At 40.1% G+C, this 19,279-nt stretch overlaps 1 protein-coding gene across 1 annotated transcript in view; it reads right to left on the reverse strand.

Moving 5' to 3' along the window:
- Window positions 1–2,914: 2,914 nt before the first annotated feature.
- Window positions 2,915–19,279, reverse strand: part of Vps35 (VPS35 retromer complex component) — a 39,504-nt gene continuing 23,139 nt past the window's right edge. Inside the window, exons 11-17 of the mRNA XM_036187834.1 lie at window positions 18,405–18,612; window positions 17,072–17,227; window positions 13,615–13,737; window positions 5,887–6,066; window positions 5,016–5,255; window positions 4,325–4,468; window positions 2,915–3,847 (exon numbers count right to left, since the gene is read on the reverse strand). Coding sequence (XP_036043727.1) covers window positions 3,668–3,847; window positions 4,325–4,468; window positions 5,016–5,255; window positions 5,887–6,066; window positions 13,615–13,737; window positions 17,072–17,227; window positions 18,405–18,612 — 1,231 coding nt within the window. The 3' untranslated portion in view covers window positions 2,915–3,667. The remainder of the gene's footprint in view (window positions 3,848–4,324; window positions 4,469–5,015; window positions 5,256–5,886; window positions 6,067–13,614; window positions 13,738–17,071; window positions 17,228–18,404; window positions 18,613–19,279) is intronic.

The following is a 19,279-nucleotide window of genomic DNA, read 5'->3' on the forward strand; positions in this document are numbered from 1 at the left end:
CTACTTATTTACTTTTACTGAGTCATAAAGTAAAATAAAACTATGAAATTTGCAGGCAAATGGACATAAACAAAAGAAATTATACTGAGATATCCCAGGCTCCAAAGAACAAATGCCCTCAAGTTCTCTCTCATATGTGGACCCGCCTGAGCATCAAATTTTTAGATTTGTGTGTTTAGCTTTGAATGTCTGCACAAGTCAGGAAGACAGGAAGGGGCCATGAAAGGGCAGAGTAGGGAGCTTTAACTGGGGGCTGGAATACATATTCAGATGATGTTAAAGTAGAGGGAGGTATAATGGTGGTTAATGGCTTAAGTGAGAATGGGGGTAGCATGAGAGGGTTAGCTGAAGACGAAAGGAGGAGGCTTGTGGAGACCCATCACTTTGCAAACTGACTTAGAGATTTCTAATTTTATATATATATATATATATGTGTGTGTGTGTACATATATAATTAAATATATTGACATAATATATATATGTATATATATACATATATATATATATATAATTTTAAAAAGGAACCTCAAGTGGCACCTTGCATGTGTAAACAATGCTATTCCCAAAAGACATGATTATTACATGAAAATCTCAGTGCCAGACATGCAATGCTTCCCTACAAGTTATTTGTCGGGGGCCCGAGGCACCCCAAACAACACAGGCTATCGCCACTGCTCTCACCCATCACAGCTGGATGATAAGACCCTACTGATGAATAAATACACAACACACTTTGTTTCCAAGGTAGAATAATCAAGCTGGAACTGACCTGAAAATTTCTTCCTTAGTGGCTAGCTTCTACAATGCTGGAGTGCTTGCCCCTGGGGGAAGGCAAGGGCTGTTTAAAGAAATGGACTGACCCAGCAATGGACCCTGAATGCTACAATACCACCCTGCCAGGCAAGGTGTGCCTACTTTGCAATAATGGCATGACTGTTAAGGTGTTGCCATTTTCAGATCAGATTTCAGGCTTGCTACTATAAGCCTTGCTAGAAGCTCATGGCTATGAAAATTTAAGTCCTAGGGGTAAAACTACTACTGTTGTTTTGCTAAATGACACACTAGCAACTGCCTTCCAAATATTTGTGTTTACACCCAAAGTAGCATTGCACAGAAGATTTTTTTTTTTTTTTTTTTGGTTTTTTGAGACAGGGTTTCTCCATGTAGTTTTGGTGCCTGTCCTGGAACTCACTCTGTAGACCAGGCTGGTCTCGAACTCAGAGATCTGCCTGCCTCTGCCTCCCGAGTGCTGGGATTAAAGGCATGTGCTAACACCGCCTGGCCAGAAGCTTCTTTTTATGGTGGAAAAAAAATAATGCAAATTTGTAAGTGCTCAAAGTGCTAAGACATGTCTATCAACTTCCCACCTCATCCCCCTCACCCCAAGGCTCAGGGAACATTGCAAAAAAAGGGGGCCAGGAGAATACAGGAGTTGGAGGATGTGAAGCACTGTCTTCTGAATGTGACTGGGAATTGCACTCATGAACTCACAACTGCTACTGCATAAGATGATTAAGCCAGTCAGCATTCCAGCATGGTGCAGGTCTCATGAGGTCTGCTCCTAGCTGAAGAGCTGTTGGCAGTTGATGGCCACTAGGGAATGGGAATGTATCTTCTAGGGTGTCGGCACTAGTAAGTCACCCTTGCTCTAGTGGATTGTTCCATACCCATAAACACGCAGGCAGCACTTACCACTCAGTGGGTTAATGCGGAAAAAAAGAGGACATGAAGAAGAGGAAGTGGATTATCTGTGTGTGCTTAAGATATACTGTATACTTGTATGAAATCCCCAAAGCATAATTTTAAAAAAATTCTTAAAAATAAAATCAGAGAGGCACATGGTGGAAGAGGCCTGTAACCCTAACACTGAGGAGGAAGATGCAGAAGGTCACAAGATTGAAGCCAGCTTGTGCTATAGAAGGAAAACCTATCTAAAGAAAGACAAAAGTTGGAGCATAATTCTTTTTAGTATGGGAAATTTAGATTTCCAAGATCAGGTAATCAAAAGGTACTGTGGCTCCTATTATTTCTGGGGTTTGTCCTGGAGAGGCCAGCTGCCATGTTAAAAGGATTCTTAACGCCTGTGGAAAGGGACATGGGACAGGAACTAAAACCTCCCGCTAACAGTCATGTGAGTGCACTCAGAAGTCAGTCATAAGCAAATCTTTGGATGACAGACAGCTGCCAAAAATGTGGTAAAACATGCCTACCTAGAACCCAAGCTAAGCTGTTTCCAAATTTCTAATCCAGGCTACCATGACCCACCAGCAAAGGTCATGACAAGGGGAGGCAAGGAAATGAAGGAAGGCCAGACAGAAACAGGTACAAGAAAGTTAGCAGCCCAAGCAACTCCCAGCCTCATAGTCATGACTAGGTGAGGTATGGGGAGAGGGAAGCAGTCTCTGCAGGTGAGAGACAGACACCAAGGAGGAAGATGCTGCAGGCAGGCAACTGTCCACACACACTCAGATTCTAAGGGAAAGCTTTGCTAGTCCTTGTGAGCCTTGCCCAGGTAAGGTTTACCGCGCTTGTGGGGATGGGGCACTGCCATCCTCATCATTGGAGTCCCTATGTAAGCAATCCATATTCACTCAGGACTTTACTCACTCAGGCCTTCCTCCACTCCCTACACTGGACAACAGTGACGAGGGTGTTTTTAGGCAGTTTCAGGAGTATCTTTTAAGATACAGGGTAAGAGCCTTTAGAGATGTTATGGTAACTCATCATGCCCTAAAAAAAGCAGGTGTGCTTGAAAAAGGTGATTAGCTGTAAATGTCTGAAATAATAGATGGTACCTCATTCACTAAGTGCTTAAAACTAGAGTTAAATAAGAGAATTCCATAAGTATACATGGCACCTCACAAGTAATCTACTAGAGTTCCCTTCATCAATTGTACAAAAAGCAAGAAAGATCCAAAATTGTTAACAGCAACTTTATTATTTCACTGATGAAAAAGTTGTAATTGTGATGCATTTCACATAAATTTACAATAGTGGAGGTTATACATAAATTACATTAAGTCACAAAATTTCTATTTTATAGAATCAAATTACTTTGATGTGTCCAGTTGACGACATAGTTTTTAATGGATAGCTGAGTCCAAATATGCAAAATATAGCTTCTGCTTTTGACCATGGTGCTTTAAAATTCTTCAACATGCATTAATATATTCTAGTTGTAGGGATATATTACACATAGGCTTTATCTTGCATTCAGGGGAAAGCCCAAGCTGAATTTCACACACAGTACTCCTGTCCTTTAAAGTAATCTCAAATAGGACCAGAGAACAAATAAACAAGTATGTTTGGGTTAGTTAATTAATTAACTCCCATTAATAAAGAAAATACACAATCAACAATGCAACAAAATAAAATAAGGAAAGAGAGCTCCATTAGTAGCCAGGTTAAGTGGGTTTTGTTTTTCAATTTTCACAGATCACAATAAGTTTAAAGAGCAGATCAGTCATGCTACTTGGGGTGATCAGACAGACTTAAACAATTATGAAGTGAGTTAAGGTCCTCAAGGTGTCTGGAGGTGCTGGGTAAACACATCACAGGTAAGGAATGGGAAACCTACCTCAGCATTTCTGAAAGGCACAATCTATGGAAGGGAGACCTAGTAAAGCCCTTTCTGGTGGGTAGAAAGGAGTTGCTGAGCTGTCTTCTTTTAAAGGATGAGACCTTCATAGATTGGCCCCTCAGACTCTGGTGATTCCCGCCTTGAGCGCAAATGCTCCAACGTGTTATGAAAATGCTTGTTAATTTGCTCTGTTTCTTCACTGGACTCAAGATTTGGGAGATCTTCTCGAATCTTTTGAATAAGTTGGTTCAAGACCTGAATTGTTACCTACAAAAAGAATAATTATGTAGTCAGCATGTATCACAAAAGACAACTTAGGAGTACTCTTGTGAGAAACTTGTATTACTTTCATCAAATACCTGAATAATTATGAAAAGATATGAGGATATGATTCCAAGTTTAAGCAACAACTATTAGTTATTCATTCAGGACAGAATAAGAATTTAAAAAATTCAAAATACAGAGTAACATCAACTGGCAAAAGAACAGAAATCAAAATTGTATTTAACCTAAAAATCTTAATGAATGCTATAATGTTACAATAGACAATGCCTTTAGGACTGACGTTGAACTGCTATATGATGACAAATCAAGCCTACTTGGTATTTTTTTTACTTGCACAGCCTGTGCAGACAGAAAAAGGTTCTGGAGAATGGAAGAAGGCCACAGGTAGACTAAGCAAAGCCAACTTCCCATGACTTAAACGAAGTGTCAAATCTGCAGAAAGAGCGCTATGTCACTCACCGCATCATTTTCTTTCTCATAGAAGTAGATGTACCTGTTCAGAACCTCTATGAAGAGCTGAACTTGCAGCGAGGGGTCCATGCACTGATTTGCTATTTTTAGAGCCTTCTTCAGGCACTCCATGACCCTTTTGCCTCCATGAAGCTAAAATAAAGGGCAGGAAAATATGGAATGGATGAATAAGGAGAACTGTCCCATTTTCTCACCATCAAAGAAACACAATGCTGTAAGACTCTTGTATGCTGTAATTGGACACAACAAAATGAAATCCTAAAACAAAGCAGACAACTGTATACTTAAAAACAAAACTGGTGCCAGGTATGATGGCACATACCTAACTTTAACCCCAGCATTCAGGAGGCAAAGGCAGGTAGATGGGTCTCTGAGTTCAAGACCTGCCTGTCTACAGAGTGAGCTCCAGAACAGCCAAAGCTATATACGAAGATCCCCATCTCAAAACAAACAAACAAACAAAGAAATGGTAACTAATGGTAAATAAGTTGTTATAACCATACCTTAAAGTAGACTCTACCACAGGTGAGATGCTGACATTACTACCCATTCATTTCCTCTATACAACAATTGTCAATGCCAGATTTCCAAGCACCCAATGTTTCACTTCCAAAGCACAAGGCCAAGCGACCAATCCCTGTTACCAGTTCTGTCTTGTAATGGCCAAGAGAAACCTTACCTCCTCCCCGTTTTTGTCTGTGTTTCGGCCAGACCAAAAGAGATGTGCACATGTGCTCACAGCTCGGCCTTGATCAGGTTTCTTCAGAAGTTTCGATGCAGCAAGTGCACACTGAGTTCTCAAGGGCTCATGATTCTCTTCACTGAAGCACTTCATCCTCTCAAAAGTACCAATGATCAAGGTGATAGCAGCCAGCTGTGCTTTAGAATCGCTGATTTCATCCTCATATAGAGAAAATGCCTGACCACATGGAACAAAGAATATTCAGGGAACATTTTCCAAAGTTCTTCAGAACAAACCCACTCTGTGAGAATGTGCCTACGGACATTCACACCAGGGCATGCTTTACCTTCCGGTGAAGAGGCATAAGCTGCAGCCAAGATGGAAGACAGCTAACAAGTTACAATTAAGAAGCCTATCCCAACTTTGTTGAGCTCGGACTTGCCAACTGAACTAACCACAAGAACTTCTGTCCATGAAACATTTTCTACAGGGACAATGTAACTCCCATAAGAAAAGACTTTCACATGGTCAGATAATGTTAATTACATATTAAAAGGTAAGAGTGCCAGGCATGGTGGAGCATGCCTTTAATCCCAGCAGTCAGGAGGCAGAGGCAGGTGGGTTTCTCTGAGTTCCAAATCAGCCTGGTCTACAGAGTGAGACCCTATGCAACAACAACAACAACAAAACAAAAAAAAAAAAAAAAAAAAAAAAAAAAAAAAAAAAAAAAAGAAAGAAAGAAAGAAAGAAAGAAAGAAAGAAAGAAAGAAAGAAAACCAGGAACATCAAGTACATTACCTCAAAAATAAAAGGCAATGACTGAACCCAACCAACTGGACCAAACAAGCCATGAAGGAAGCCAGCTCACCTGGGACATGAATTCATATGCCACTGTTTCATGATTTTCAAAGCCAATTTCCCCAGCAGCTAGGGCTCCTTGAAGAAAAAGTCTGAGTGGTAATTCAGCCAGCTCTGCTTTGATCAAAGCACTAATGGTCTGGTGAGCAAATGAAAAAATCTTCTGGCATTTCTTTTCCCACTTGTCATCCTAAAACAGGAAAAACAATCACATCAAGTTCAAGATTAAGTTGTTCATTATACTGAAAAATTCTAATGGAGCCTCTGAGCAAAAGCACTGAAGTTAAGTCCAGTTTTATGTCCTTTTTCTTCTCTCTCATTTATGGAACACACAAGTAAACCAAGCAGGAAGTCTCCTTAAAAACTAAACCCATCTAAAGCTGCTGCTTCTCTAATTTATAGAGATCTAACATTTATTTTCTGATCAGAAAAGAAACACATCCCTAAGTTGAGGAACATACGCAAAAGAAGCTGGAAAATAAAATCCTCCCTGGTAACAGTTGCTAATGTCTTCCTGTCCATTTTTCTGTGTAAATATAACGGAGATATCTGTGTAGTTTTATGTTGTTTGCTTTAAAGCAGATCACTGAAAAAGTTAAAATTCGGTTCATACTACAAACAATTTGTATATGACTTCTTGTCAAAACAAGTTTCCTCATAATACTAAGTTATTTAATAATATTTTAACAAATTATTCTATCAACTCATTTATAGTTCTAATTGGTTATACTGATCCCCTTTAAAAGCATCTTTAAAAACATAATGAATGGTCATTATACACAAAGCTTTCAGACCCTAATTATGTGCCCACTGCTATAAAGAAAGGTACAAACACTTGCCACACAAGCCAGACAGCCTGAGCTCAACCATGGAATTCCTGTAAGGTATACACTCATCCTTCACCCCTTGACATGCATACCATGCATGAGGGTTCCCCAACCCATCATACACACACTAATAAAAAAATGTAACTAAGTTTAAAAAAATTCCCTGATTATTTCCTTAGTGTAAAATCTTATATGAGGAATTACTGTATTTTAACACTATAGTTACACATTGCCAATTTACTAAAAAATATTTTATCACTATTTCATTCTCAATGTAACATTGCCATTGCTGAAAATTATTTTTCTTTTCCCTTTGCTACTCTAATTTCTAAAAAGTTCTAAATAGCAGTGTTACACCATCCAAACTTCTGTAAAACCATTAAGTTCCTTTACTTTTAAAAGATGACAGACTTGTTACAAGGATCAAATGTATAATCGAAGAACATAGTCCTTGTTATAATATAAATACTAGCTACTATTTCGGGAGTGTGTCTCAAATCCTTGTTTCCCTCTTTTCTTTTTTGCTGGTCTCCCAATTTTTTTCATCTGATAACACTCAGTAGAATTTGTCAGCCACTGGTCTACTATTAACAGTTTTGATTAGACATGTGAAGTCGTAAGTATGTATCTTTTGATAATGGGTTTATTTTACTCAGCATACTGTCTTCCGGGACCACCTATGTTGTCACAAATGGCAGGGTTTCTTTTATTTTAGGGCTAAATAATGTTCCAGTATATTTATTCACACATATGTATGTATGTATGTACACATACATTGTATTTTCATTATTCATCATTGATGTGTTTTGGCCATTTATGGCCACTGTAAATAATGCTACAATGAACATGGGAGTGTAGATTTCTCTTCAACAAAAACTAATTTCATCTCCTTTGAATATTTATCCAATAATGATACTTTGGACTTGTATGAAAGTTCCATTAGAGGGGATGAGTTGCTGGGAAGCAAACTGAGACCTGGAACATGCTAAGTATGCCCTCTACCACTGAGCTTTACACTTCAGCCCTACTGTTAATTTTTGGAGAAGTCCCATACTGTTTTCTACAGTGGCCGTACTACCTTATATTCTCACCAACTGTGTTCCCTTTTCACCATACCATGAGTTTTTTTGCTTGTTTGTTTGTTTGTTTGTCTATGATGCCAAAGACTAATCCTAAGGCCTTGTACATGGAGAGCAGATAATCTACCAATGGGGCTACACTGCCAGCCATTCTCCTTTTCTCTCTGATGATAGCCCACTACAGATGAGTCATATATCACTGTACTTTTCATTTGCACTTCCTTCATGATTAATAATATTCAGCATTTCAGTGACCCATCGGCCATCTGTATGTTCTCCTTGAAAAAAAATTGTACTCAGATTGTTTGTCCATTTTTGTTTATTTGTTGTTTTGGAGACAGGGTTCCATTCTACAGCCCAGGCTGGCATCCTTCCCATTTTTAAATCAAGTTATTTATTTTCTTACTGTTGAACTAGTTCCTCATTCTTTTTTAATGGGGTGCTTTAAAGATTTATTTTGATTTTATGTGTGTGAGTGCTTTGCTTATATGAATGTTAAGTATACTATGTGTATGCTTGGTGCTCAGAGCGGTCAAAAGAGGGAGCTAGATATCTCAAAACTGGAGTTAAAGATAGCTGTAATCCCCCACGTGGGGGCTAGGCGTCAAATCCAGTTCCTCTGCAAGAGCAACAAACACTCTTAACCACTGAGCTGTCTCTCCAGCTCAGGGTTCCTTATTTTGGATCTAGCCCCCATCAAATGTATGGCTTACAAATTTTTGTTACCACTCTGTATACTATCTCATTACACTGTTTTTTCTTTGCTGTGCAAACTTTTTAGTTCTATATAACCCATTTGTTTATTTTTGCTTTTGTTGCCTATGCTTTTAGTACTCTCACCTGAAAAAACAAAGAAATCAATGACAAGACCAAGGTTTGGTTTCTTAATCCATTTTGAGTTCTTTTTTTTTTTTTTTTTTTTTTGGTCATTATGTAAGATAAAGATCTAATTCTATTCCATTAAGAGTAGACATCCAATTTTCCTATCCCATTTATTAAAGACAGTCCTTTTTGTTGGAGCCCACTGGGTTTCCTGGTGGCTTGTACCCAGCAGAACTGCATAAGAGGTTGATTGGACCACTGCCCTGGGTACCAGGTGTTTGTAAGGGTCTAACTAGCAAGGGGAAGGTCTTTTGCTCCACCCTTTGGCATTGTTATAAATAGACCTTCGGACTAAAGCTCTGGGCCCATTTGGATAAGGATCCAGGCCCACCTGAGTCTATCCTGTTTTCTCTATATATATATTTCTAACTAAGTCTCTTATCCCTCAATCCTCAAGAAAGAGTTCCTGGGTAAATAAGAATGTGGGCTGGTCTCCCACAGATGGTGCCTCGAACAGGAATCAGGTACTTGGGGAAAAGATTGTAGGGGGCGTTGTGAGTGTAGGCATGCCAATAAGGAACTGAAAAATGAAGGCAACGGTATTTTATTCTCGGGTGTATAGGCTAGGGAGTGAAGGAAATCCTGCAACGCTGCAGCGTTAGGATCTCTCTCTCTCTCTCTCTCTCTCTCTCTCCTATTTATAAAAAGTAAGGAAGGTAGAATGTAGTAATACAGTAATACAGTGCAGGAAGAAATTTAGAGTTAGGTAGGAAACAGAAATATAATTGCAGGAATATAGAAAGAAAAAGCTTAGGGTAAAGTAGGATAAGATAGGCCTAACTATGGGGCTAGGAACATGAGATCCTGGAGAAAAATCTATCTTCTCTGAGCTTCTTGGGTAGAAAAAAGATTCCAGCCTGGAGAGATGGCTCAGAGGTTAAGAGCACTGACTGCTCTTCCAGAGGTCCTGAGTTCAATTCCCAGCACCCACATGGTGGCTCACAACCATCTGTAATGAGATTTGGTGCCCTCTTCTATATACATAATAAATCAATCTTTAAAAAAAAAAAAGAAAAGAAAAAAGATTCCTATGGAAGCTTTTGGCCTGGGGACAGTTAAAATGCTAAAAAAAAAACAAAGGCAGAGCAAAAAGATTTCCCCTGCAGCGCGTGCAGAAGGAAACAAAAGTCCTCTCTCCGTCAGTGGTGCAACACTTTACCCCCAGAATTAGTTTCCTCTGGGCCATGAAGTGTAGAGAATGGGGTTTTGGGAAAGCTTAGTAATCTTTCTTTTGGGAAAAACTTACTCTAAAAGGCCTTTCAGAGAGTTTCACCTGGATGGAAAAAAATCCCGAGGCAACGGCCTGATGAGGCAGGGGAGCCAAGCGTCAGAGACACTATCTGGGGAAGGAGCCAGACAGGACAGGACAGGGAGCTAGCTATCTAGGAGAGAAGTTTTCTATCAGAAAAAAGTATCTTTTTGAGGAAAAGCTTTGTTTAGATGACTCCCTGTGAGATGAGGGAGTGTAGCCCTAAGGGGTAGTTGCCTCTGGCGATAAACTCTGCTGAACTCGTGGACAAATGGAGGCAAAACCACACAGGAACTGGGTCAGATAAAAGATCCAATTAGAGAGATATATACCTGTTAAACGGTAGCCCTATAGAGTTTGCTAAGAGATTCTTCCTAATTCACATTAGTTAAGAGTAAGAAGTAATATACCTCTTTTAGATGTTTGTTAAGTTAGACATTTGAAAAGTAAGTCAGAGAAATATAGGTTTAGAATATATAGGCCTGCGGTGGTGGCGCATGCCTTTAATCCCAGCACTCGAAAGGCAGAGCCAGGTGGATCTCTGTGAGTTTGAGGCTAGCCTGGTCTACAAAGTGAGTTCCAGGAAAGGCGCAAAGCTACAGAGAGACCCTGTCTCGAAAAACCAAAACACACACACACACACACACACACACACACACACACACACACACACACAGAGGCCTTAGGGTAAAGGATATGGTGAAAAAAAGTAATTTAGACTAGGTTTTCCCAACCTGGGACTTGGAGAACAATGTCCATGGCGGATTGCAGACTTGGCAGAGATCCAGAAACCACCAATAATAGCAAGCAGCAGCTCCAGAAACTGCTAGCTTCAGAAAAGAGCAGCAGAAAGGTCTGTCCACTGCTGAGACCCGTGGGGCTGTCATTGCTTCTCAAGCAGCAGACACCAAGAGCAAGCGAAAGCAGAGCCAGTAACTAGCTACGAGGGTCCCAGGCTTTCAGCAGTGAAGCTAAGCACGAGAGAGGCAAACGACAAGCAGTAATTTAGAAAACTGCAGAGATGCCGCGCTGCAGGAAAGGTGAACAGCAAGATTCTGCAACCTTTGAGAGGCTACATCATGGGAAAGGCGAATGGTGGAGAGGGCCCAGCAGTTTACATCACCTTGGGAAAGTGAACAGCGGAGATGGCTGAGACCAGACTGCTTCCAGGACTGGAGAATGGCGTCAGTGCGGGACAAACAGCTCAGACACACCGGAACTGCCGAGTGCTCCAGGCTCAACAGCCAGCCTTGAGACTCTGCGGGAACTGCTGAGACTGACTGCAGCCTGAGCTCCCAGTAGCGAGGCAGCCGTACAACATAACAGCCTATGGAGGAGGATTCCTGGCTTGCTGAGCACTTGGACTGTCAGTGGTGCAGGTAATGGGTTTTCCTCCCAAAGCCAGGGTTGCTGTGGGAAGGCCACAGTTTCAGCTCATGGCAGCTGAAGAAGGAACCGTGAGCTCGTGTGGCTATGAGGTGAAGCTCTCTAGCCTGGTCTGGGACTGGTTAAGGAAGGCTACAGGGTGCAAAGAACAGCGGTAGCTGAAAGCAAAAATTTCAAAGAGATTTGCTTGAACTGAAAAGTCTTGGTTATGGAACTTTTCATATTTGGAACTGTTTGCTTCAGAGTCATTACGATTCTGACAGCTACACACAGACTTAAGGGCAGCTGACAAGCCAGGCCCTGTCTCGAGGCTCAAAGGAACTCTTAGGAATGGTATCAGAACTCTTTTTGAACTTAAGAAATAAAACAGCGGGTGGTGGTGGCGGCGTCGGCGTCAGCGCACGCCTTTTAATCCCAGCACTCGGGAGGCAGAGCCAGTGGATCTCTGTGAGGCCAGCCTGGGCTACAGAGCAAGATCTAGGACAGCCTGCAAAGCTACACAGAGAAACCTTGTCTTGAAAAACAAAAAAAATTAAAATTATTTTTTTTAAAAAATAATGATTTCATTATAAGACAGTTTGAACTTACTTATGCATATAGAATCTATCAATAGTGATGACTTATGAACTGCTTATGGAACTGTTTATGTAAAAATGGAACTGTTTAAATAGAGAAGTTTGGTTGTTTTTTAAAGAAAAGGGGGAGTATTAATATTCCTCAGTATATCTCATTTAAAAAATATTTTCGTGTTACTTGAGTGAATTAATGTTATGTTTGTATACATTGTAGGTTGAGAGTAGGCTTATAGGTTGAGAGTAGGGTTGTAAAAATAATTATGTTAACCTATTGATATTGATACACCAAAGTTTGGATAAGAAAGTACTGTTTAAGATGTATACATCAGAAGTTTATTCTATGTTAGCAAGAAATATTAAGAGTTTAAGATGTAAGATTGAGAAAATCTTAACTATGCATAGCAATATTTATATCAGAATTATGTTAACCTGTTTGTCTTTAAGATTGATGCAATTGTATCAGGAGTTTTTTCTATAAAACATAAAGAAGAGGGACCTGTTGGAGCCCACTAGTTTCTTAGTGGCTGTATCCAGCAGACCTGTATAAAAGGTTGATTGGGCCCCCGGCCTGGTACCAGGTGACTGTAACTAGCAAGGGGGAGGTCTTTTGCTTCACCCCTGGCCATTGTTATAAAAAGACCATTGGAATAAAGTTCTGGACCCATTTGAATAAGGATCCAGGCCCACCTGAGTCTATCTTGTTTTCTCTCTCTATATATATTTCTAACTAAGTTTCTTATCCCTCAATCCTTAAAAGTTCCTGGGGTAAATAATAGTGGGAGCTGGTCTCCCACACTTTTCCCCTTACATTTCTGGCATGGTGATCAGGATTAATAGAAGCTGATCCACTAGCTGGACCATGGTGGCGCACGCCTTTAATTCTAGGACTCCAGAGGCAAAGGTAGGCAGATCTCTGAGTTCGAGGCCAGCCTGGTCTACAGAGAGAAACCTTGTTTTGAAAAAGCCAAAAACAAACAAACAAACAAAAAAACAATAAGCTGATCACACACACTTGGTTTTCTGGATCACTCCTCAGTTCCACTGTTCTATTTGGATGTATTTCTATTTGTATTATATCATTTTGATCATTATTGCTTCATAATACGACCACTTTTATTGTTAATAATGATAAATACCTAGTTATAAGTGCAGAAAAATAGAATAGAAACTATCCTAACAAAAACCTAGTATGCAAGCTGGTAAGGGGAAAAAACTTGTTTTAGAAATTATTAGAAAATTAATTTTACTGAGTTTTAATCCTTAACATAAACTTGGATGTTCCAACTTTCATGTATAGGAGACTGAGGTATTTTCTTTAAAATTATACCATTGAAGACAAGCCACGACTCTGCTTTAGAAAAAAATGAACTCACAGGGAAGCTGCACACAATTCGTACTATTATTCAGTTGCAGGCTCTTTGAAAAGTGATTATGCAACACTAGACCTCTCACTGGACAAAGGGAACCTGGGCTAGAACCTAAGAAGTTGTTTCAGCGCCAGTCTGGACTGCCTGAGTCACATAACTGCTGTTATGTGATTCCTCACCAGTGTCTGGTTCACCAGTGTCAGTTAGGACAGCAAAGGTGAGTGATGAATAAAGCGTATTACTCACAAATTCCTAAAATGAGATGATGTCATTATCACTTACTTCTGTGTATGCTTGCGCTTTCTACAACTTAGAAAATACAGGAAGGAAAAAGCACAAATGTAGTGATATATATATTTCAAAGAAAACCCACCACTTGAGAATTCTCTTTGTATCGAAAAGCCAGTTGGTAAGCTGCAAACACCAAAGGTGGCAGTGTGAAGCGAATCCGTTGATTTCCACCAGCTCCAAAATGTTTTCGTGCTGTATTCAAAATCTGACAAAGAAAAAAATTTATTACAAAATTACATGGGAGCTCTAAACCTTGCTGTTACTGTTTTGTGCCAGACCAGCCTTTATAGAGATACACACTTCCTGCATTAACCACTCTAAAATACTAACCCATTTTATATATGGGTAAGCTGGAAGCTTACACAGGTTGTATAACTAGCTTAGGTAACTAGTCAATGCAGACATACGTTGTTCTCATACACATGTGTACCAACTACACTGTGTTAAGAGGAACGCAGGCTGATGAAGCATATCAGACTTACATGTAAAATAGATCATAGTACTCTCTACTCTGTTGCAGCTGTGCAGCAATCTGTTGAAACATTCCATTCTGGAGTGAAGTTCCTATGATTTAGGAAGTAAATAATTTTACAAGTCCCAGATAACTGCAACTTACAAGACTAACAAAAAGGCCCTCCCAAAGGTTGTGGAAGTGTAAACCATGCTGGTGGAGGAGACTGGTGAGCTTCTCCAACCTGCAAGCCACCTGCAAGCCACGCAGAGCTCCAGGACTGCAGCTTTAGTAAGCTGTCATCAGCACTGGAGTGGGATTTTCAGTTATGCCTTTGAGACAGCCTATTCCTGTGAGAACCCCAACCTCCCACTGCCCATACGCCTGTATGTAATCCCAATAAACTCACTGGTTGGCCAAACTGGACAATGGTAGAATCATTATTTGGGTTTCTCATTTGTTCCCTAGAGGAGTGAACAGATGTCTCCCAGGGGGATGTATCATACAACTGCCCTCCTCTTAGCACACTTGAAAAATGAGGTAGCATACTCCTGTAACTGTTGAAAAGATTAAATGACACATCATTTCAACTGTGTCATCACTACCTTGCACAAGGTATGTGCCAAAAAAATATTGGCCACCATGGGAATAAAGCAGCTGTGGGGTGTGTGGGGATGTGTATGTGTTTGTGTGTGAATTACCAGTAGAAGAATAATCACTCCCAAAAGCCAAGGCCCTAAACTGGCTCAAAGCTCTAGGAAGCCAGCTATTTGGGGACTGCAGAAGCAAAGCAGCTGCCTCAGACACCCTGTGGTTGCAGGAAGAGATAACAGAACCTAGAGCCTAAAAAAACACAGGTTATCTAAGGAAAACAGCTAACTTCCCCATTCTGCCTTCCCTATCTTGAGCTTCAAAAACCCCAGCCCCAGCTTAAGGCATGTAATCTGCACTCTCTTGAACTCTGATCACTAAGTGACTGGGTCCTATGCCCCATTTATGGCCAGAATTAGAGAAACCACCTTTCTGGCATTAAATAAAGCCTGTTCTACCTGTTGGAGGTTGTCTAAATTCTGATCTTTTAGTTTTTCCTATAAACTTAATTCTTATTTATCTTTACAGGTAGATCAAACTTTCCAATACCAATATACTTTAAAAACGCCTGGTACAGGCAGGTCCAGTCCCCTCCTTCCAGGCAGGTTTAAATGAATCCCCAGGGGAGTCTTGGCCCTGGAGGAGATGGGAATGGAGGGAGGGGATGGGGGAGGGTGGGGGCGGGAGGGGGGAGGACAGGGGAACCCATGGCTGATATGTAAAATTAAAACACAAATATAATAATAAAAAAATGCAGATAAAAAAAAAAAAACGCAACTTGTGAAACAGATGGCTCAGAAAAAATTGAAAGCCAAAGGACAGGGCAGATGGTTCAGTCAGTAAAATGCTTCCTGCGTAAGCTTGACCTGAGTTCAGATCCCAACATCTAAGGTTAAAGGCCAGGTGTGCCCATGAAACTACAATCCCAGCACTGGGAAGGCAGAAGTAGCTCCATGGAGTTCATTAGCTGGTCAACATAACCAAATAGGTGAGCTCTAAGTTCAGTGAGGAACCTAGCCTAGAAAAATAAAGTGGAGAGCACCTGAGGAAGACACCTGATGCTGACCTCTGACCCCAGATGCACCTACACGCACAAACATAAACACATAAATACACACACTGAAGACAACCAAAGAATTCATGAGATAAACATCTAAATATGTAAAACACAATATGTAATATACTTGGGTCTTTCTTTGATATGGAAAGACACAAGCATTAACATTCACAAATCCTAACTATCACATGTGACAGCAATAGAAAAAGCAATCCCCCCCCCTCTCTCCACCCCCACACACAGAGGAAAGGGGAACCACTTAAAATACTTCAGCATTCACATACTATACTAATCACAGTGCTCAGAGTGTAACACGGTGCTTAGAACATCTGTCCCTAAGCCAAATTAAAAACTACTATGCTACTAACAGAAATCACCCTCTTACTTCACATCAATCATCCACTATCAGATGCCAACATACCTACTTAGGTCACATTTAATCTTCATTTCATAAAGTTTAACTGAGGACTATGACAAAAAAAGTTTCTTCTAATTATAAAGAAATAATATTAAGGGGAAAGCATACTTTTTAAAATCGTAATTTTAAAAGCTGTCATACATTTTCATCTGACAAATACATCTATCAGACTTTGTCTCATGAAGTATATTACCAAGAGCAACTAAACATTCTAGAAGCAACACGCAGTTGAAAAGGAAACAGAACACAGAATAATTATGGGATATCCAACTAAACGAAGGCAAACTTTTCTGCAATTCTCAGGATTTCAAAAGAAGCCAGAATGGCTTGTTCCTCAAGAGCTCCAACAGTTTAGTTACTCATTTACATAGAAATAAAATCCCAGCTGGGCATGGTGGTACATAACTAAAATCCCAGCACTTAGGAGGCTAAGGCAGAAGGATCATGATTTAGAGGCCAAGTTGGCTACATTAAGATACAAATAGAACTAAATAAGTAATTTTTTTCTAATTCCATGGAAGCCATGAATTTTAACTTAGTAGCAAGTTTTTCAACTGTGGAGACCCAAAAAGGTTTCCTAAGAAGAACTTAGTCAGAGTCAGAGAATCTGGGCTTGCTTTACCCAGCAGGGCTGCATAAGGGGATGATTTGACCACAGGCGTGGTTACCAGGTGTTTGGAAGGGTCTACCCTTGGCTGTGCGGTGTGCTTTGCTCTAGCAAGGCAGAGGTCTTTTGCCCCACCCCTTGGCATTGTTATAAAAAAGCCCTTTTGAATAAACAGAAAAGGCTGCTGGGTATTGACCCAGGTCCTCCCAAAGCTATCCCGTGTTTCTGTCTTTCTCCTCTTCACTATCTTTCTATCTAATATTTTCTTATTCCTCTCTCCTCCTCTAAGAACCCTGGAAAAGGTGGGAGCTGGCCTCCCACATTCAACACCTTAAACTAAGACCAAAAAGGGCATTAAAGCATTTTAAACACTTCTCCATTCATTATGAAAGGTTATAGTAAGAGATGACCATACCAAGTACTGCTGATCGGGATCATCAGAACGTAGAAGATGAATGAATCGGCCAACAAGGCTCTGTTCATCAGCAAAATCTTCTGGATCAGGGTCTTCCACAGGTTGATCTGGTTGATCCTGAATCAACGTTGACACCAAATTCATTATGGAATCTACCTGCAACATGGGAAAGAAAATATTAGTGTGAAACCATGAACAAAAAAGGTAACAGTTTCTAAGTGTATACACTGAAATAATACAGTAAAATAATTCAGTTGTTTGTAAGAAGTTGTTCTGAATAGTCTCAGCCAGCTGTGAACCCTTGAAGCTACAATAACAACCAGTCTGTTGGCAAGGTTAGCCCATTGGTACAACATTGGAATAAATGTTATGGGAACAACCAAGGGCTTGCTACTTGGACTTAAAGTTTGTTCCACAGAGAGGAATTCATGCCTGGTACTGTAAACCTGGCAAAGGATTAGGAAGTAAGAAGCCTAGGGAAGAACCTATTACTACTATTTTGCTAAATAGATGTAGTATCAAACTGCCTTCTAAACACTTATCTTTATTATAGCTCTTACTCTCTCATTAAAGACATTTCTTTTGCAGTGGTTAACAGTTAATACAAACTCAACGGGTAGAAAATAAATGACTATGGATTATTAAGCCCTAAACAGGACATCTCTATCACACCTCCTCCCCTACAAGGCTCAGGGAGCACTGAAGAAAGGACAAAAGACTGTAAGAAGCAGAGGCCAAGGAAAGACTGCTACAAAATAGCATCTTCTCACAGCAGCTGTGACTGCCCACTCAAGATCAAGCTAGTCAGCATTCATCCTGGATAGGAAGGAGGCTCCCAAGGATCCATCCCTAGTTGAGGAGCTATTGGCAAATGCTGGCTGCTGAAGGAGGGAAAGTCACTTTCTTGGGGTATGGTCACTGGGAGGTTGCTCATACTCTAGCAGATGACCCTCCACCTGTGCACATGCAGGCAGCAGTAATTGAACTCAGTGAGTTTAAAAAAAAAAGAGAGAACATAAAATTGGGAGGAGGTAAAGGGGTTGTTCCAGAAGCATTGAAAAGAAACAGGTCAATGTATACATTTATGGATGAAAGTCTGAAAAGAGATATGCCAAATGCTAATCAACTGTAGTTATTTTAGTGAAATCAGAGGTGTTTAATAATTCTATTATTAATTCTATGTACATTTCTAGTTTTTTAACTTCTATAACAAATAAGCTATTTATGGTTTTTATTAAAACATTACCTCCCCCATTTAGTGTCTAGCACTCACTGTCTAAACCCTAAAAACCATATCCTCTATTTCCCTAAAATATTGTGTCTGTATTCTTACCTGGTCCTGAGAGACGATTTCTGTATTATAATCCAGAACATTACTAAGCACATAACAGCTCATGCTCTTTCTGGACTCGTAGTCAAAGTATTCAAAGAGTGGGTGGAAATGTTTTAGCTTTAAGACTGTTAAGATATTGTTATAAGTATCAACAGGTATCTTCAGAAGTCTCGTAAGCTCCTTTGAAACTGCACTACTGGTAGCAATACTATGAAGAGAAAACAGCAACCCTTCCATGAATAATATTGACCTTGTATACAGACACATAGCACTTGTTTCACATATTTTTTAAAAAATCTTCATTTAGTCAGGCGGTGATGGCTCACACCTTTAATCCCAGCACTCCAGAGGCAGAGGCAGGCAGATCTCTGTGAGTTTGAGGCCAGCCTGGTCTACAGAGCAAGTTCTAGGACAGCTAAGGCTACAAAGTAAAACCCTGTCTCAAAAAAACTACAACCAACCAACGAAACAAACAGACAAACAAAAATTTCATTTATACATTAAAAGAAATAGGTCGGGGCTGGGGATTTAGCTCAGTGGTGGAGTGCTTGCCTAGCAAGCACAAAGCCCTGGGTTCGATCCCCAGCTCCAAAAAAAAAAAAAAAAAGAAAGAAGTTAAGTGAATTGAGAAAATGAGCAATACATTCAATCTCTTCTATTTCAAAATTACCTCCTCTCAAGATAAATACAGCCAGGACTGGTGGCCCACTCCTGTAATTCTAGCACTCAGGAGGATAATGGAAGTTCTAAGGTAGCCTGAACTACACAGCAAGATTGCATCTTAAAACAAAAAAATAAAAACAAAACAAATCAAAAAGAGGATAAGGATGCCTATTTAAAGATACTACACTTCTTTATTCACTGTAGTTCTATTA

The sequence above is a fragment of the Onychomys torridus genome, chromosome 5 (genome assembly GCF_903995425.1).
Source record: "Onychomys torridus chromosome 5, mOncTor1.1, whole genome shotgun sequence".
NCBI lineage: Eukaryota > Metazoa > Chordata > Mammalia > Rodentia > Cricetidae > Onychomys > Onychomys torridus.